At 33.4% G+C, this 18,959-nt stretch overlaps 1 protein-coding gene across 1 annotated transcript; it reads right to left on the bottom strand.

The window, feature by feature from the left end:
• Positions 1 to 14,945: 14,945 nt before the first annotated feature.
• On the bottom strand, positions 14,946 to 18,227 carry LOC141690320 (receptor-like cytoplasmic kinase 176). Its single transcript, XM_074495067.1, has 6 exons — positions 17,857 to 18,227; positions 17,048 to 17,322; positions 16,679 to 16,814; positions 16,250 to 16,392; positions 16,035 to 16,158; positions 14,946 to 15,476 (listed from the first exon to the last, which is right to left on the bottom strand). Exons 1-6 carry the CDS (start codon positions 17,909 to 17,911, stop codon positions 15,118 to 15,120), a joined length of 1,092 nt encoding a protein of 363 aa, XP_074351168.1. The 5' UTR covers positions 17,912 to 18,227; the 3' UTR covers positions 14,946 to 15,117.
• Positions 18,228 to 18,959: the final 732 nt, after the last annotated feature.

The raw sequence follows: 18,959 nt of genomic DNA, 5'->3' as shown, positions 1-18,959 counted from the left end.
GTATTTTCCCAATGCTGATTTTCTTCATGCTAAGCTAGGAGATAACCCGAGTTATGTGTGGAGGAGTATCTTCCAAGCTCAAGAAGTTATAAAGCAAGGTTGTCGTCGAAGAATTGGAGATGGACAGAGTACGAGAGTTTGGGAAGTACCTTGGTTACCATGTCCTAATAACGGGTACCTCACAACTGAAATGCCTACGGAACTTAAAGATGCAACAGTTCATGGTTTGATGGCTGAGGGTCAAAGAATGTGGGATGAGGAGGTGATAAGTGATGTTTTTAATAAAATGGATAGAAATCTTATCCGTGCAATACCTATCCCTGGTACGAGAAGAGAGGATTCGTGGTTTTAGATGCCAGACGAAAAAGGAGAATTCACAGTTCGTAGTTGTTACAGACAATTACAGGGAGAGAAGGAGTACACTGAAAGGAGGTTTTGGAGGAAGTTGTGAGATCTTAATCTGCCAGGAAAAGTTACAAACTTTATTTGGCGTGCTTGTCGTAATTGTATCCCTACAGCTACTGCTCTGCATATTAAACAGGTTAATATTAGTTTGAACTGTACCTGGTGTCAAACACATATGGAGAATATTATACATATATTGTTTCAGTGTTCTTTTGCACAGGAGGTCTGGGGAGGTACTGGGTTTCAGAGTATGATTACTGTGATGCCGCAAGACACTGTTATGACTATACTGCAAAGGGTGTTGTAACGCCCCCAAATCCGGGGTCAAGGGATTTGGTCGTCACTATGAAACCTCAATCCAAATCAGCCTGTTTAATCAATAAATAAATGCCAGCGGAAGATAAGTATCATAAATGACCCCAAACTACTCCAAGATCTTTTAAGGTTACAGTTCTAGAAACAAGATATCCAAATTCCACAAATAATTTTTCTCTTTCTTTTAAAACTATTTTTCAACAAATAAAACTCAACCTTAAAACTTAACCCGCTAGTATAACTTCGAAAAGAAGTACACTAGGCCCAAATAAAATACAAAACTATAATATAATATAATATAAACAACTTTATACAATAGAACTTACACTAGCCCGCAAACCCTGGATCAACCACCTTCCAAAAGCTTCTTCTTTGCTTCCTTGAATTACGCAGCTAAACAGCGCAAGCTAATCCTCACTGGAGGTTAAATTTGAAAACAGGCAAGTATGAGCGGAAGAAATGCTCAACAAGATCGTTATAGCATATATAGGGTCGTTTTGATATAAAACCGACATCTGCATCAGCGCAGAACATTTAAAATCATAATTGCTGAATCATAAAATTTTAGTTAAGGAATCCCAGAATTGATTCCTTGATTGTATTCAAAACCATTTTGATATTTTTGAGCGAAATGCTTTAGCAATACTTTGAATCTTGACGAGAATCAAACTCGTAAAACAGTGTTTACGGAAATATCGTAAACAACAATAACATGAAACAATGATTATGGATTGAATCGTAAACTTTACTCAAAACCGAACTCTTGAAATTAATACTTATTTTGTTATCATATCAAATTAGATATTACTACGAACTTTGATGCTCACAACATTCCATCCTGAAGTCAACACCAATCATTTGTACTAATACCATCTTTGATATTTAACAACAAACTAAGTATCCTCAAAATAAGAAACTGAATAAAAACCTTATTTCATCTTTTATCCGAAAATAAAATACTTAATAAATCATTCCTTGTAAGGTTATCAAAAGCAATATAATAATATCGATTGGAACCAAATTATGCACTATGTTGTTCCTGATGATCAGTCATGAAACAACACCGGTATCCCGCAGCCATACCGTTAATATAGGTACACCCGTATCCCGAAGACATACGGTACCTATAGGGCACCAGAAAAGGCATAATAAGCCTTGTAAGATATTACACTTCCATATTACACTTCTGTATAATAGCTCACGCTGGACCGGTGCCTCGGCATCTTACGCTACCAGTAACCATCAAATCTCAAAACCTTTTTATTAAAAAGGGGTCATAATACTCGACACCCGAAATAATTTTATTCCCCCATTCACTTGGGCAGGAATACTTGCAACAAAATCATTTTTCTCAAAACCCAAAACATTTGTAAATCTATTCTGAACATAGAATAGCAGAGGGTACTTGCATAAACAGAATTATTTAATTCAGCGATATATAAAACATTTATCTATTCCGAACAGAGAATAGGGAAAACAATACTTACATAATATGATTCGAAATAAACGCCACTTGAATGATAAGTGAAGTCAGGGGTACTTGCCTTTGGGTTTTTAGCAGTTAGCACACTCGCAATAACGCATCAATTCTGACATTCTGTCTTAAGACATCACCGTCCTTCTATTCAACACTTGACTGATATGCTGCTCCTGCAATCGCTAGAAGCCAGATACCCAATACCATTCCATCTCATTCCTTATCCAACGTCTTATCCCGATCAACTCAAGAGATCCGCATCTATAATTAAAATATAAAACTTTAATCGTCTAAACGATAACCACTCGATGAATTACGCGTCAAATCCTATCGTCTACCCATACGATAGCCCACACACAAGGAAAACAATCAAGCACAAGACTTATGACCCACATATACACGTAATTCACATAGCATGTAAATATATAACTCATGTATCACATAATTCATATCACATATGACTCGGTTCGTCAAAACATTCGACTCGGTACGCTTAAAACTGAAATCAGGTCAAAAATATGATTTATCGATGAATAATTGACTCAGAATCATTCGTAAAACAAGCGACCTTTCGAAACAAAAGGATTTGGGTCTCGAAAGTATTTTTATTGAAAGCGGAATATTTTTCTGAGTCTAGAGGCGTTCGTTTCGTATTAAACAGACGAACGATTGATTTATTATGAATTTTTAAACATTTTTCGGAATAAAAACGGGTCTCCGAATCATTTAATAATTAAATAATAGGGTTCGAACACTCGAAAATAATTTTATAACAATTATCGAGCTTGGAAAATAATTTAAAATAATATTTTAAAACTCGAAACTATTTTTTAGAATTTTTAAATCAATTTTAAATAATTAAATTTAATTAAATAATCAATTAAAATTAATTAATAACTAATTAAATTAATTAATCAATTAATATTAAATTAATTGACTAATTAAATAATTAATTATCAACTAAAATTAATTAATTAAATAATTTGGATTTATTTTGAATTAAAATAAATTTTCAGAAATAAAATAATGATTTTCAAAATAAATAAAATGAATTTTCAGAAATTAAAATAGGATTTTTGAATTATTTTAAAACAGAATTTTCAGAAACATAATTCAGATGGGAAATTTGGGGGAAAACAAATCAAAAACGGGTCATTTTCTGGGTTTGAAAACAGGTCAACCGGGTCGTCAAGAATCAAGAACACCACCGGATTTTCTGCAGAATCCGGCGACATCCCGGATTCCGGCGAACCCAATTGAGCCCCAAACCGGCTCGGTTTTTACTGCTTTTAAATCCCCAACCGTTCAGTAGCATCTCAGAAACACAACCAGATAACAACCTCTAAAAACGGAAGTCGTTTTAATGATTCCGGCCAAAATGGCCATTATTCCCGACGGGTTTTCTCGAGTTTTCCGGCAAAAACTCGAATTCACTCAATCCTTAACCAAACACGATGATTCCAGTGTCAAAATAACGCCAAGAACGATTACAATCTACTCAGGTCATCACACACAATCAAAACCCACTAAATCATAAACCCCCAAAAATTCGAATATTACCCTAAAATTCGATTTTAAAATTTAACAACCGTTGAAACGATTTGATGATATAAAATGATAGAGAATCGTCTGTGATTCATTTTGGTTATTCATACTTGTGATTTGGTGTTCAATAACACCTTTAAAATTGACTTTAATTTTCAGAATTCTTCAAGAACACCAAGAACACATATTCAAGAAATTTCCAGAAAATCAAACCTTGATTTCTATATGATATTGAACTCTATTTTTGAAGTATGATATATCAAATCGACCAGAAAAACATGCTCTACAACATGGAGGCATCAAATCACATCAACAACATCAAGAACAAATTTTAATAATTTAATTATCAAATAATTCGAATTTAAATAATTAAATAAGAAAATTACCATGATTTCTGGGCAGAAACTGATGATTGATTCAGAAAGAAGATTTTGAGAGCTTCGTTTTGATATGCTGCACGCCCGAATCGGAGTTCGATAACGCCTTCGTTCTTGTGTTTGATTCTCGGGAATGTATCGGTTTTCTCGGGTTTTCTCTGAATTTACGGTGTTTTAATTGGTTGCAAATGAATAAACGGAATAAACGAAATAAGAAATAGGCTATTTATAATTATGGAATATTGGATCGTTCTGGATCATTTTGGATCGTTAAATTAGTTGTTTAGCCGCTAAGTAACTATAAAAATGATACAATTCAATACTAGAATTGGATAATTATCAAAACCGAGCTTTTTATAAAACACTATATATGAAAATAACGTAAAAATATCCCGTCTCTCGAGAATACGGGTTTTTGTCGATTACCGAAATGATTATCGTATCGAAAAATCTTGCGTCGGGACGCGCACAGGTCAAACCGTAATCCGGATCGAAAAAGTCAAAACACGGAAAATGTCCGGAATTACCAGATTAGATTAGGAAGGAGTTTTCGGAAGAGTTTCGGGTTATAAAAACGCAAAAACGGTTGAAGTCGGACGATTCCCGGCTTTATAAAATAATTTTGGTAATTATTCAGAAAATAATTAATAATTCATAAATCAATATAAAATCATATAACAGTCCAAAAATTACCAGAAAAATATCACAATTATCTATATTTTATTCTGAACATATAAAAATTCAAATATTCAAATAATGTCACATATAAACACCCAAACATCAATTCCATTTATCTAGTAATTCACCAAAATTCACATAAAATCACATAAACAATTCTAGATAATTATAATAATAAGATTTGAAAATATGGGATATTACAATCTACCCCCCTTATAAGGATTCCGTCCTCGGAATCAGCAGAAGAGAGCACTAGGGATCTTCTAGCCAACTTTTCATTTCCAAATAACCTCAATTTTCCATAATCTCTAATAAATCTTGTATTCCTTGTATAATAAAACTTTTATAGGAGCTTCACCGTGCACCACTGTTCCATTCACCTCTTTTGACCAATTCCTCAATAGAATCACTTTTTACTGATCGCGAGAAAGAAGAATAGAAAGAAAGATAGAGAGAAGAAAATAAAGATAGATAAAGAGAGAAATAAAGAAACAGATTGACTTCAGTATATGCCACTCATATTTTAATCGCATTGCAGTCCACTGTCGTCCTTCGTAATTTCATCACATCGCCTTACTTTGACTTGAACAGGATACTCAACTTAACTTGATTGGCATACCTTCGAATATTTGGAATGATAAAATCATAGAATTTCAAAAAGAAGAGACTTTGACACCATGATGGAACCAAAATCTGAATTTGAGAAAAAGTATTGTTGAAATAAAAGAATAACTGAGAGATCAATATGATCAAACGAACTTGGTATTGCGTGTCCAAATTAAGACACTACTAAAGGTTGTTAACCTTCATGTATTCACAACACACACAAGTGATGGCGTCCCATCCAACTCCTATCACACAGACAGGTATACCTTGTGTCCCCTATAGTTAGAGTTGTTCATCTCAGTCAAAATAAAAGAATATCAAAAGAATCCAAAATCAAATGAATAAAAGTGGAAAGATTTCAAAGCTGATATTTCTGAAGAAAATGAAATCCAGAGAACAAAAATTTTGACACCAAATGAGCAAGTGGTGTCACATCACCAAGAAACTATCCACCAGATAAGAAAAGTGGAAGTTCAATATCACAACTTGACAGAGCTATCAAAACCTGAACAATAGGCTTCATGACAACCTCTGGCACATTTAAAACACAGTTATGATTGAAAATGAGTGTTAGGGAATATATCCTCTAACAGATATCCCTTTCTGAGAGAAGCCAAAAGAAATTATAGAAAGAGAAGGTATTGCCAAAGTCTTAATATTTATCTTCAATTTGAACTATCATGTTGACTCGTCGTCCGATTCTAGACACTTCTTCATGTTTTAAGGATATCGATAATCTTCATCGTCGTCAAATCGTAGTCTCGAAAGATTCCACAATAGAAGTTTTGCAACTGCCAGGAGTTCCATCCAGCTCAGCACAACCATCTCAAACGAATACGCCTTATCTTAACTTACTCGTTGGTACTATATCCGATAGTCCAACAGGAACTCGATATGAGCTCAAACGTCCTCACATAGCTATACACACTCCTACACACTCTCGTTTCTAGTTTACTATAACCTCAGCTCTGATACCAACCTGTAACGCCCCCAAATCCGGGGTCAAGGGATTTGGTCGTCACTATGAAACCTCAATCCAAATCAGCCTGTTTAATCAATAAATAAATGCCAGCGGAAGATAATTATCATAAATGACCCCAAACTACTCCAAGATCTTTTAAGGTTACAGTTCTAGAAACAAGATATCCAAATTCCACAAATAATTTTTCTCTTTCTTTTAAAACTGTTTTTCAACAAATAAAACTCAACCTTAAAACTTAACCCGCTAGTATAACTTCGAAAAGAAGTACACTAGGCCCAAATAAAATACAAAACTATAATATAATATAATATAAACAACTTTATACAATAGAACTTACACTAGCCCGCAAACCCTGGATCAACCACCTTCCAAAAGCTTCTTCTTTGCTTTCTTGAATTACGCAGCTAAACAGCGCAAGCTAATCCTCACTGGAGGTTAAATTTGAAAACAGGCAAGTATGAGCGGAAGAAATGCTCAACAAGATCGTTATAGCATATATAGGGTCGTTTTGATATAAAACCGACATCTGCATCAGCGCAGAACATTTAAAATCATAATTGCTGAATCATAAAATTTTAGTTAAGGAATCCCAGAATTGATTCCTTGATTGTATTCAAAACCATTTTGATATTTTTGAGCGAAATGCTTTAGCAATACTTTGAATCTTGACGAGAATCAAACTCGTAAAACAGTGTTTACGGAAATATCGTAAACAACAATAACATGAAACAATGATTATGGATTGAATCGTAAACTTTACTCAAAACCGAACTCTTGAAATTAATACTTATTTTGTTATCATATCAAATTAGATATTACTACGAACTTTGATGCTCACAACATTTCATCCTGAAGTCAACACCAATCATCTGTACTAATACCATCTTTGATATTTAACAACAAACTAAGTATCCTCAAAATAAGAAACTGAATAAAAACCATATTTCATCTTTTATCCGAAAATAAAATACTTAATAAATCATTCCTTGTAAGGTTATCAAAAGCAATATAATAATATCGATTGGAACCAAATTATGCACTATGCTGTTCCTGATGATCAGTCATGAAACAACACCGGTATCCCGCAGCCATACCGTTAATATAGGTACACCCGTATCTCGAAGACATACGGTACCTATAGGGCGCCAGAAAAGGCATAACAAGCCTTGTAAGATATTACACTTCCATATTACACTTCTGTATAATAGCTCACGCTGGACCGGTGCCTCGGCCTCTTACGCTACCAGTAACCATCAAATCTCAAAACCTTTTATTGAAAAGGGGTCATAATACTCGACACCCGAAATAATTTTATTCCCCCATTCACTTGGGCAGGAATACTTGCAACAAAATCATTTTTCTCAAAACCCAAAACATTTGTAAATCTATTCTGAACATAGAATAGCAGAGGGTACTTGCATAAACAGAATTATTTAATTCAGTGATATATAAAACATTTATCTATTCCGAACAGAGAATAGGGAAAACAATACTTGCATAATATGATTCGAAATAAACGCCACTTGAATGATAAGTGAAGTTAGGGGTACTTGCCTTTGGGTTTTTAGCAGTTAGCACACTCGCAATAACGCATCAATTCTGACATTCTGTCTTAAGACATCACCGTCCTTCTATTCAACACTTGACTGATATGCTGCTCCTGCAATCGCTAGAAGCCAGATACCCAATACCATTCCATCTCATTCCTTATCCAACGTCTTGTCCCGATCAACTCAAGAGATCCGCATCTATAATTAAAATATAAAACTTTAATCGTCTAAACGATAACCACTCGACGAATTACGCGTCAAATCCTATCGTCTACCCATACGATAGCCCACACACAAGGAAAACAGTCAAACACAAGACTTATGACCCACATATACACGTAATTCACATAGCATGTAAATACATAACTCATGTATCACATAATTCATATCACATATGACTCGGTTCGTCAAAACATTCGACTCGGTACGCTTAAAACTGAAATCAGGTCAAAAATATGATTTATCGATGAATAATCGACTCAGAATCATTCGTAAAACAAGCGACCTTTCGAAACAAAAGGATTTGGGTCTCGAAAGTATTTTTATTGAAAGCGGAATATTTTTCTGAGTCTAGGCGTTCGTTTCGTATTAAACGGACGAACGATTGATTTATTATAAATTTTTGAACATTTTTCGGAATAAAAACGGGTCTCCGAATCATTTAATAATTAAATAATAGGGTTCGAACACTCGAAAATAATTTTATAAGAATTATCGAGCTTGGAGAATAATTTAAAATAATATTTTAAAACTCGAAACTATTTTTCAGAATTTTTAAATCAATTTTAAATAATTAAATTTAATTAAATAATCAATTAAAATTAATTAATAACTAATTAAATTAATTAATCAATTAATATTAAATTAATTGACTAATTAAATAATTAATTATCAACTAAAATTAATTAATTAAATAATTTGGATTTATTTTGAATTAAAATAAATTTTCAGAAATAAAATAATGATTTTCAAAATAAATAAAATGAATTTTCAGAAATTAAAATAGGATTTTTGAATTATTTTAAAACAGAATTTTCAGAAACATAATTCAGATGGGAAATTTGGGGGAAAACAAATCAAAAACGGGTCATTTTCTGGGTTTGAAAACAGGTCAACCGGGTCGTCAAGAATCAAGAACACCACCGGATTTTCTGCAGAATCCGGCGACATCCCGGATTCCGGCGAACCCAATTGAGCCCCAAACCGGCTCGGTTTTTACTGCTTTTAAATCCCCAACCGTTCAGTAGCATCTCAGAAACACAACCAGATAACAACCTCTAAAAACGGAAGTCGTTTTAATGATTCCGGCCAAAATGGCCATTATTCCCGACGGGTTTTCTCGAGTTTTCCGGCAAAAACTCGAATTCACTCAATCTTTAACCAAACACGATGATTCCAGTGTCAAAATAACGCCAAGAAGGATTACAATCTACTCAGGTCATCACACACAATCAAAACCCACTAAATCATAAACCCCCAAAAATTCGAATATTACCCTAAAATTCGATTTTAAAATTTAACAACTGTTGAAACGATTTGATGATATAAAATGATAGAGAATCGTCTGTGATTCATTTTGGTTATTCATACTTGTGATTTGGTGTTCAATAACACCTTTAAAATTGACTTTAATTTTCAGAATTCTTCAAGAACACCAAGAACACATATTCAAGAAATTTCCAGAAAATCAAACCTTGATTTCTATATGATATTGAACTCTATTTTTGAAGTATGATATATCAAATCGACCAGAAAAACATGCTCTAAAACATGGAGGCATCAAATCACATCAACAACATCAAGAACAAATTTTTATAATTTAATTATCAAATAATTCGAATATAAATAAATAAATAAGAAAATTACCATGATTTCTGGGCAGAAACTGATGATTGATTCAGAAAGAAGATTTTGAGAGCTTCGTTTTGATATGCTGCACGCCCGAATCGGAGTTCGATAACGCCTTCGTTCTTGTGTTTGATTCTCGGGAATGTATCGGTTTTCTCGGGTTTTCTCTGAATTTACGGTGTTTTAATTGGTTGCAAATGAATAAACGGAATAAACGAAATAAGAAATAGGCTATTTATAATTATGGAATATTGGATCGTTCTGGATCATTTTGGATCGTTAAATTAGTTGCTTAGCCGCTAAGTAACTATAAAAACGATACAATTCAATACCAGAATTGGATAATTATCAAACCCGAGCTTTTTATAAAACACTATATACGAAAATAACGTAAAAATATCCCGTCTCTCGAGAATACGGGTTTTTGTCGATTACCGAAATGATTATCGTATCGAAAAATCTTGCGTCGGGACGCGCACAGGTCAAACCGTAATCCGGATCGAAAAAGTCAAAACACGGAAAATGTCCGGAATTACCAGATTAGTTTAGGAAGGAGTTTTCGGAAGAGTTTCGGGTTATAAAAACGCAAAAACGGTTGAAGTCGGACGATTCCCGGCTTTATAAAATAATTTTGGTAATTATTCAGAAAATAATTAATAATTCATAAATCAATATAAAATCATATAACAGTCCAAAAATTACCAGAAAAATATCACAATTATCTATATTTTATTCTGAACATATAAAAATTCAAATATTCAAATAATGTCACATATAAACACCCAAACATCAATTCCATTTATCAGATAATTCACCAAAATTCACATAAAATCACATAAACAATTCTAGATAATTATAATAATAAGATTTGAAAATATGGGATATTACAGGTGTTCGATATGATAAATAAAGATCAATGTGCATTGGTGGGCTTACTATGTTAGGGTCTCTGGTACAGACGTAATCAATGGGTATGGGATCGTGTAAATCAGTCTGTATTTGGTATGAAAGCAATGGCATTTAATATGTTGACAGATTGGAAAAAGGCGAAGGCAGAAGCAGTTACGAGCCCATCACAGATGCAGGTAGGCGATCGTATATGGAGTAAACCACCCACAGACTGGGTAAAGGTGAATATTGATGCTGCGTGTAAGCAAAACAAAAACTTTGTTGGTGTGGGTTGTGTTATTCGGGATGCAACCGTGAATGGATGAGGCGGTGAGTCTGCGAGAGGCACTGCAATGGACAAGAGTATGGAGGAATACTAGATGTATTTTTTAGTCTGACTGTAAGCTGTTAGTTGATGCAGTAAATGGAAGTATGGGGTGATCATTTTTTGATACAATTGTTGCTGATTGTAGGGAAGAAATTAAACACTTTGAGGAAGTGTTAGTAGTGTTCGTTCATAGGTCTGCGAATACGGTTGCTCATATGTTAGCTGGAGCCACGTATTCTTTGTCAGGTCTTCAAGAGTGGTCTCATACTGCTCCTGATTTTATTGCTTGTAACCTTATTTCTGAAGAAGTTTAATATATGCAAGTGTGTTTTTTCAAAAAATGTGTAACTTAGTACAATCTGGCAGCTAAAAATAAAATGAACCAAAATTAATTAAATTAAGAATTTTTATTTATTAAAATTTAAGTAGTAAATTAATTTAGTTAAATTTATAAAATAAATTCATTTAAATTAAGTTTCTAAAATAAACTTATTTAAATTAAATTTATTAAATAAATTTTCTAAATCAAATTTACAAAATAAATTTATATAAATGAAAAATTAATAAAAGAAATTAAGGATCCTGATTTGTGTATCAATCAGTCTGCTCTGATACCAATTGTTATGTCTCGAATTATCGTAGAGGGGGGTTGAATACGATAATCACTAAATTAAAAATTCTTTCAAACCTTTAGCTGATATAAGATTTAGTGCTCAGTTAGTGGTTTCGTGTTCTTGAGGTGAATAGTGTTTGGAACAATAAAACGAGGAACACAAGATATTCGGGGAAGTATATATTCATATATAAATCCTCGAGGGTGTTGCTACACTCCGGTAAATAATTAACCGGCTATAATCTAAGAACAACAAAGTTCCTAACTTCTACAAAGATTTACAAATCAAATCATATACAATGATCTAGCTTTTGTTTGTCTAAGAATTTAATTACTGGGTAACGATTATAATGCCCCTATGAATATACAAGAATTAAATCGGGCATTATAACGTTACTCCGGTGAGAAGAATAACGGATTTACAATATGCCTGGAGCTTCTCTGTATTTTCTTTGTTGTTATTTTTATCTCCTCTCGTCGGAAAAGAAGATAAAAACTCAGAATAATACAACTGATTCATTCTGCTTCAAAGTATAGACTTTATATCTGTTGAAAATACGTGGCCAATTGTTTACCACATAATTCAATTGATAACTCAATAAAGTTGTGGCTGAGGTTTTTGTGGCGACCAAGGTAATACAAGCTCTGTGGCGACCAAGAGTGAATTTTGCCTTAAAAAAATTCAACTCGATTTCTCTGTGGTGACTAGAGTGTATAGATGGTAAATTTTGTCTTAGAAAAATTCATCCCTTTTCTCTATGGTGACCAGAGGGGAATAGAGGGTGTTTTTTCCTTAGAAAAATTCACCCTACTTCTCTATGGCGACCAGAGGGGAACAGAGGGTGTTTTGCCTTAGAAAAAATTCACTCCACTTCTCTATGGCGACCAGAGGGGAGCAGAGGGAGTTTTTGCCTTAGAAAAAATTCAACTCATTTCTCTATGGCGACCAGAGAGGAACCTAGGGTGAATTTGCCTTAGAAAAAATTCAACTTATTTCTCTCTGGTGACCAGAGGGGAACCTAGGGTGAATTTTTCTTAGAAAAAATTCAACCCATTTCTCTATGGCGACCATAGGGGAACCTAGGGTGAATTTGCGTTAGAAAAAATTCAACCCATTTCTCTATGGCGACCAGAGGGATGAAAACTGCACTTGTGAAATTATTCTTGCTCTCATTTATTCCCTGAGTATCACACTAAGTCAAGATCAGTTCCTGTACTGAAATATTGAACTGTACATCCAGGATATTGCTTCTGAAGATCAATATACTAATCAGGATGACTCATACTACAAGGTAGTGATCACCTTGACTTAATTTCTATAGAGCATTGTATTCCCTGAGCTGTCCCATCTTTAAATCTTCTCTCTTGAGTCTTTGTCTGAATCATAAAACCTGTATTCCCTGATACGAATCCTCACTTAACAATCCTTCTAATGATAATACTCAGATTCCTTTCATGAAACGCAGACGCCTAGTGCAACTAGTCTGGTTCACAGATGACTAGCTCTGATTCAGGTCTTCATATTATATACTTGATTACATTGTTAATATTGCCTCAACTTTATTGCTACGTGCACTGATTGTCAACAAACAAATATACTTTCATTGGAATCGTTTCTGGTACTTTAGACAACGTCTTCATTGCTACTACAATCTTGAATACTTCATTCACTGTTCTTCACCGACGCTTGAACATATAAATGAACTCATGTCAGTGAGTATAGCTTCAAGCTTGCAATTGTCTTCTTTAAACTCTGTCTATACCATATCTTCAATTCTTCATATTCCTATGCTTCATACACTGTCTATCTTCAATCAATGCCAATACACTGAAATCTTCTGGTAGCACTTATACACTGAATCTTCATCATTTCTAAAACCCTGAAAGTCTTTATCCTTTATTCTTCACTGAGGCATGAACATATTAATGAATTCTTTCAGTGACCTGTAAACAGACTTCAAACTTTCTTCTAATCTTTTGATTCTTTGTATTTGCCTTATCTTCATTTCTTTTGATTTCTTGTGTAGACGTAGTATTATTAACCTGTCATATGTTCTAGTGTCGTTCTCGTGTTTAGTTATCACGTAACTGTTCATACATCTACGCAGTCTCACCAACATAAAAGCACCACGCCGAGATGAGTTCCCTCTAAATATTTAACGCATACATTTGTCATTTGAAACTAAAAATTTCATAACAATGTATAATTTTTTAATAATGAAAACAAAATCCTACTTATCTATGTCTTAGCAAAGAATAATTTCCAAAAACTAAAATTATTTGATTTAAAAATAAAACCAATTTTTTTTTCAATTTTTTTTGATTTAAAAACAAAACCAATTTTGTTAGTAACTAAATAAAATCGAATTAAGTATACGAAATCAAATAAGAAAATGCCTGAGCGCGGCAGACCTAATGACTAGTTATATATACTAGCTTACAGCCCGATGCACGGGTCTTAATTAATATTTATATATTTTCATTTTTATTTTATACCAATTTATTTAAATTTTATTTAAATAATTGAATACTAAATAATTATTGTATTATTATATTTTTTTGTATAATTTCAAGTTAAGTTCAAATAATATAAATATTATATGATTGATGAGATCTTATTCATAAATAATAATTTTATAATGTAAATGTTTTTTGTTAACAGGATTCGAACATGAAAACTTGTACGTATCTTTATAGAATAATAATATAAATGTTTGTTGTTAACGGGATTCGAACCTGAGAACTTATAACTATCTTTATAAATAATAATATAAATGTTTGTTGTTGACGGGATTCCAACCCGAGAACTTGTGAAATGTATTTTTTTAGTATTTGGATCTAACGGCTCTAATTATTTGATGAAGAAGATCCGACATTCGTGATAAAAAATGATAACCAAAATGAGGGGTTAATCAAATTACAAATTATACCCAACCTGTTATTATTACAGTATAGATAACAGGTATGGTAATGCAGTGGCAAGCTCTGGTGATAACTTAGCATTACATAATAGCATAGTACTAAGTTGTAGAAATCTAAATATCCATGCATAAATGCACATATCCCTTCACCTAAACTCAAGTTTCTGTTTACAATAGAAGAGGGAAAGTCCAAAATTTCATCTGATCCAAAATTCTAAAAACATGAAGTCGACATTTCAAGCGCAGCAATAGAGATATTTACATAAGGCACATCAGTTATTCCATTCAACGATTCTATGTTCAACTGATAAACATCAAAATTATCCTCCTCTCCAATCATAACGTAAATACAAGCATAATCTAATGGATGCAGATTGCAGATAGTCTGGCAGATAAATTAAAAACCTGTACAGTAAATTAACATTGTGCACTAATACAAGTGCAGTCATATAACTCTCCAAACTGCTATTATACTCTAATTATTCTGTAGGATCAGTCTATCTCTCCCTCCTGAAGTAAAACACATGATTGTGACAGTATTTAATTCTAACAGTTGGACTTACCCACTGAATGACAAACAGGAATCATGCACCACGATGCTTTTGAAGAACTTCACTTTTACTATTTGCTGAAATTTTCATGTCTTGAAGCTGCTCTAAAGCTTTAACCACCTGATCCATGTCAGGCCTGGATCTAGGCTCTACTGAGAGGCATTTAAGGGCGAGAGAGGCAGCTTTCAGTGCAGCAGGCAAAGTATATTGGCCCTGGATACGTGCATCCATGACATATAAGATCCTGCGCTTGCTGGTAAGGTAAGGCTTGGCCCATGGAATAAGGTTATGTTCCCCGGTTGGACGGTTCTTGTCAATTACTCTACGGCCTGTCAACATTTCCAAAAGAACAACTCCGAAGCTGTAGATATCGCTTTTTGTTGTCAAATGACCTTCATAAGAAACAATTGCAAGTCGAATCAGAAGAGCTAAATATGAGATTTTAAACAAAAGAATACACATATATTGAATAAAAATAGAGTCTTAATTCCTAATTCGTGGAATACTTAATAGCCTCAATGTAGTCTAGGAATGGCAAAAATTGAAATGATGGACATAAATATCATTTTCCTACATCTTGAGTAGAGATATAAAGCCTTAAAACCTTGTATGGTTTCTCATCCTATGGCGCTGATGAAATGAAGCATACTATCTGTAGGGATACACGGAATGGATGGCCACTACATCTAGGTAGTTAATGATATTTATTGGAAGTATGATAGACTTCTCAAGGAGAACAAATATATAATCACACTTTATGCTGTCCCGTTTTTGACATAATACACTAGGCTTATAATTATGATAAACCTTTCTATTTTTAAGAAACAAATACTAGATCCAGACAAGTTACCTACAAGGAGGCTGCATCAACTCAAGCACAATACAAGTAATTTCGTTTAATTATCTTCTCCTACAATCAGAACAAACTTATCATGTAAAGCCAACCTTACCTGTCACCATATACTCCGGAGCTGCATAACCATAGGTTCCCATAACTCTGGTAGACACGTGGCTTTTACCATCCACTGGTCCATCTTTTGCCAACCCAAAATCAGATAGCCTTGCATTATATTTCTGTCCACAAGTAATAAAAATGGGTATAATTAGACAATAGAACACTCATGATTGATGTTAAATCTTAACAATGAAATTTTCTTTTACATACAGAATCAATCAAGATATTGGATGTTTTAAAATCGCGGTAAATCACTTTTGCTTCTGGACTGTGAAGATATGCAAGTCCTTTTGCTGCACCAAGAGCAACCCTCATACGGAGGTTCCAGGAAAGCGGTTGAAAGTAAGAACTCCCTGTTTCAAATATATCAAGTAGCTATATTACAAAGAAGATAGTATTCTGTACTCCCTACATTCCAATATTACAATGCATATAGTCCAATTTTGAAATAACAAAGTAAAGAACCTTTCAGGAATTTTATCACTTCATTAAAATGAGGGGATGCCAAAAAGTAAAGTAATCCACTGAAGCAGCAGAATATGCTTCTTGAATTGATTATTGAACGCATTACGCATCTAACATTGATTTTCTACTAGGGAATAGTGAATTGGACCAAGGCTGATAAATTTCAGAACTTACTCCTGAATAAATGATTTTCCAAGCTACCACGGGGCATGAATTCATATACTAGAAGGCGATGCTCATCTTCTAAGCAGTATCCAATCAACTTCACAAGATTAGGATGATAAAGCGTCCCCAAGTAATTGATTTCGGTCTGTAGTCAAAGAGGTTGCAGAACATTATTTTCTAGCATGCTTGAAAATTAAAAACAGAAACTGCAATGGCACTATAAAGAAGCTAATAAATTAAAGCTGCACATGAGAGATACTACACTACATTAACTATCTTTTTACAAACTAGAAAATGAAAAGCATACATTTGTTAAGGATTTGATAATTTATTCCAGTAACAAAATGAATTAAAGAGTTTAATAGAGTTCACACTCACCAACCACTCTTTGTGACCCTGGTTTCCTTCTTGCCTTAATCTCTTTACTGCAATAACCAGGCCAGTACCTGGTCTTGTAGCAGCAAATGTGTTCTCATCAATCCATCCTTTGAAAACACAACCAAAACCACCTTCTCCTAACACACTGTCCGGACGAAAGTTTCTGGTAGCTACCTTAAGGTCATTGAAGGCAAAACTCTTCAGATTTGATGACTGCAAGATTTCTTTCTGGCTCCGAGGTGTTGGTGGCACCGATGGGTATTTCGATGAAGCTCCTGTATGCACAATTGTGTCACTTTCTACTAAATTACATATCACAATTGGACCACAAGCACCACAGATCACAAAATTTATTCTTGGTCCAAATTAAGTACAAATTTTACGACAATCATGGAAATAATTTAATTTAATCAATCTTTAGTAAATATAAGTGAAGTAAAATTGTTCTTCAAATGGATGTCAAAAGTCACTACTTGATGAGATCATCTAACTTGATCATAGATTCTCAAAATCCATAAATAAGGCAAAGTTACACAAAATCCACAAGGTTTATGAAATCAAAACAACTTGAAATTTTAATGTAAACATATCAGCATATCTAATCAACATTTCACAAGAATCACTTTCTAAACAAGATTTTATAAGGGTAAATGATCATTTAATAATTCAAGATTCATAAAAATCCTATAAATCCAAAAAAAACACATAACTTTAAGGTAGTAGACATACAAAACATACAAGATCAAAGCACATACAAGAAAGAGATATATAGCAACTAAAAAACCGAGAGAGAGAGAGAGAGAGAGGACCAGCATGAAGGGGGCTCTCAGCTTTGATTTGGTGGACACTGAAACAAGAACCCATCAACCATAAACTTGTGAATTTTCTTGTCCTGGTTGCAACAGCAGAGGAGGAAGGGAGTTTACAGGGAACTTTACATAAACAAAACAAAACAAAGAAATAAAGAACTTGGCTTCCTCTGCACTGTGCTATACTAAATACTACTATAAAATTAATGTTACAATATATAAATTATATTATCTGTCTTTTTCTGATATTTATTTAAATTTTAAACATATTCAAGGAGAAGGAGAGGAGAGAGAGAAGCTGGAATAAAAGGATGGAGAGGAGGCAATGTGAACATGCATGTATATTTCAAGTTTACAGCAACAGCAACAGCAACCCTTTTCTTCGTCACCCTTCCCCGAAGCCTGCCAAAACCCAAAACAGTTGACTTGACAATTTTTCATTCTTGGATTTTTATTATTAAGTTGCCAGTTTTGCCTGTTTGTCCTCTTTAACTTTCACATGTAAAATTATAAATTTATTTTTGTTATATTTTTAAGTTAATTATGACTTCCTCCGTCCCTTTAGTGAAAGAAAGTTAAAAAAGTGAGTACATTAGTTGGACCGATTAATATTATATATATATATAAAACGGGTATAGTAGAAAAAAATAGTAGATGTAGTTATTTTAAATATTATATAAATTTTATTATTTTAGAAAATTTTTGAAATATAAATAATTAAAAGGGATATTCTAAAAAAAAAATATAAATAAATGGAATGACAAAAGAGAGGGAGTAGTATTTTTATTATAGTTTGTTGTATTACTTTCTGGTTTCAACCAAGTACAGCAAATTTATGGATGTCACCGAAAGCAGCGATTTGAGATTTCGATCCGTTTTTATTATTACACAAGTGATACTTCTTTCCGTAAACACCTCGATATTTTACCTTAATATTTTAAGTTACTGATTTATTGACCTGAGACTTAGAGTTACTCATCTACTGATACGATATCAAACTCAAGATGTCAACATTCTCACAATGGCGCTCATGAGTTACTGTTAGGTTTATAAAGACTTTTGAGAGTAAATGAGAGTGTTAAAGGGCTTCTACTGGTTTTCTC

Source organism: Apium graveolens, chromosome 10 (genome assembly GCF_009905375.1).
Source record: "Apium graveolens cultivar Ventura chromosome 10, ASM990537v1, whole genome shotgun sequence".
Taxonomy (NCBI): domain Eukaryota; kingdom Viridiplantae; phylum Streptophyta; class Magnoliopsida; order Apiales; family Apiaceae; genus Apium; species Apium graveolens.
Note: the sequence above shows the minus strand (reverse complement) of the source record. Positions and strands in the feature narration are given on the sequence as shown.

What these genes read in the sequence shown, in the direction of transcription:
- LOC141690320 (XM_074495067.1), bottom strand. Translation starts at nt 17,911, where the DNA reads ATGGGTTCTTGTTTCAGTGTCCACCAAATCAAAGCTGAGAGCCCCCTT. An exon ending in CCAATATCTTGATTGATTCT is followed by an intron (nt 16,159 to 16,249) that starts GTATGTAAAAGA and finishes ACTTGTGGACAG; the next exon opens with AAATATAATGCAAGGCTATC. An exon ending in TCCGGAGTATATGGTGACAG is followed by an intron (nt 15,477 to 16,034) that starts GTAAGGTTGGCT and finishes TTTCTTATGAAG; the next exon opens with GTCATTTGACAACAAAAAGC.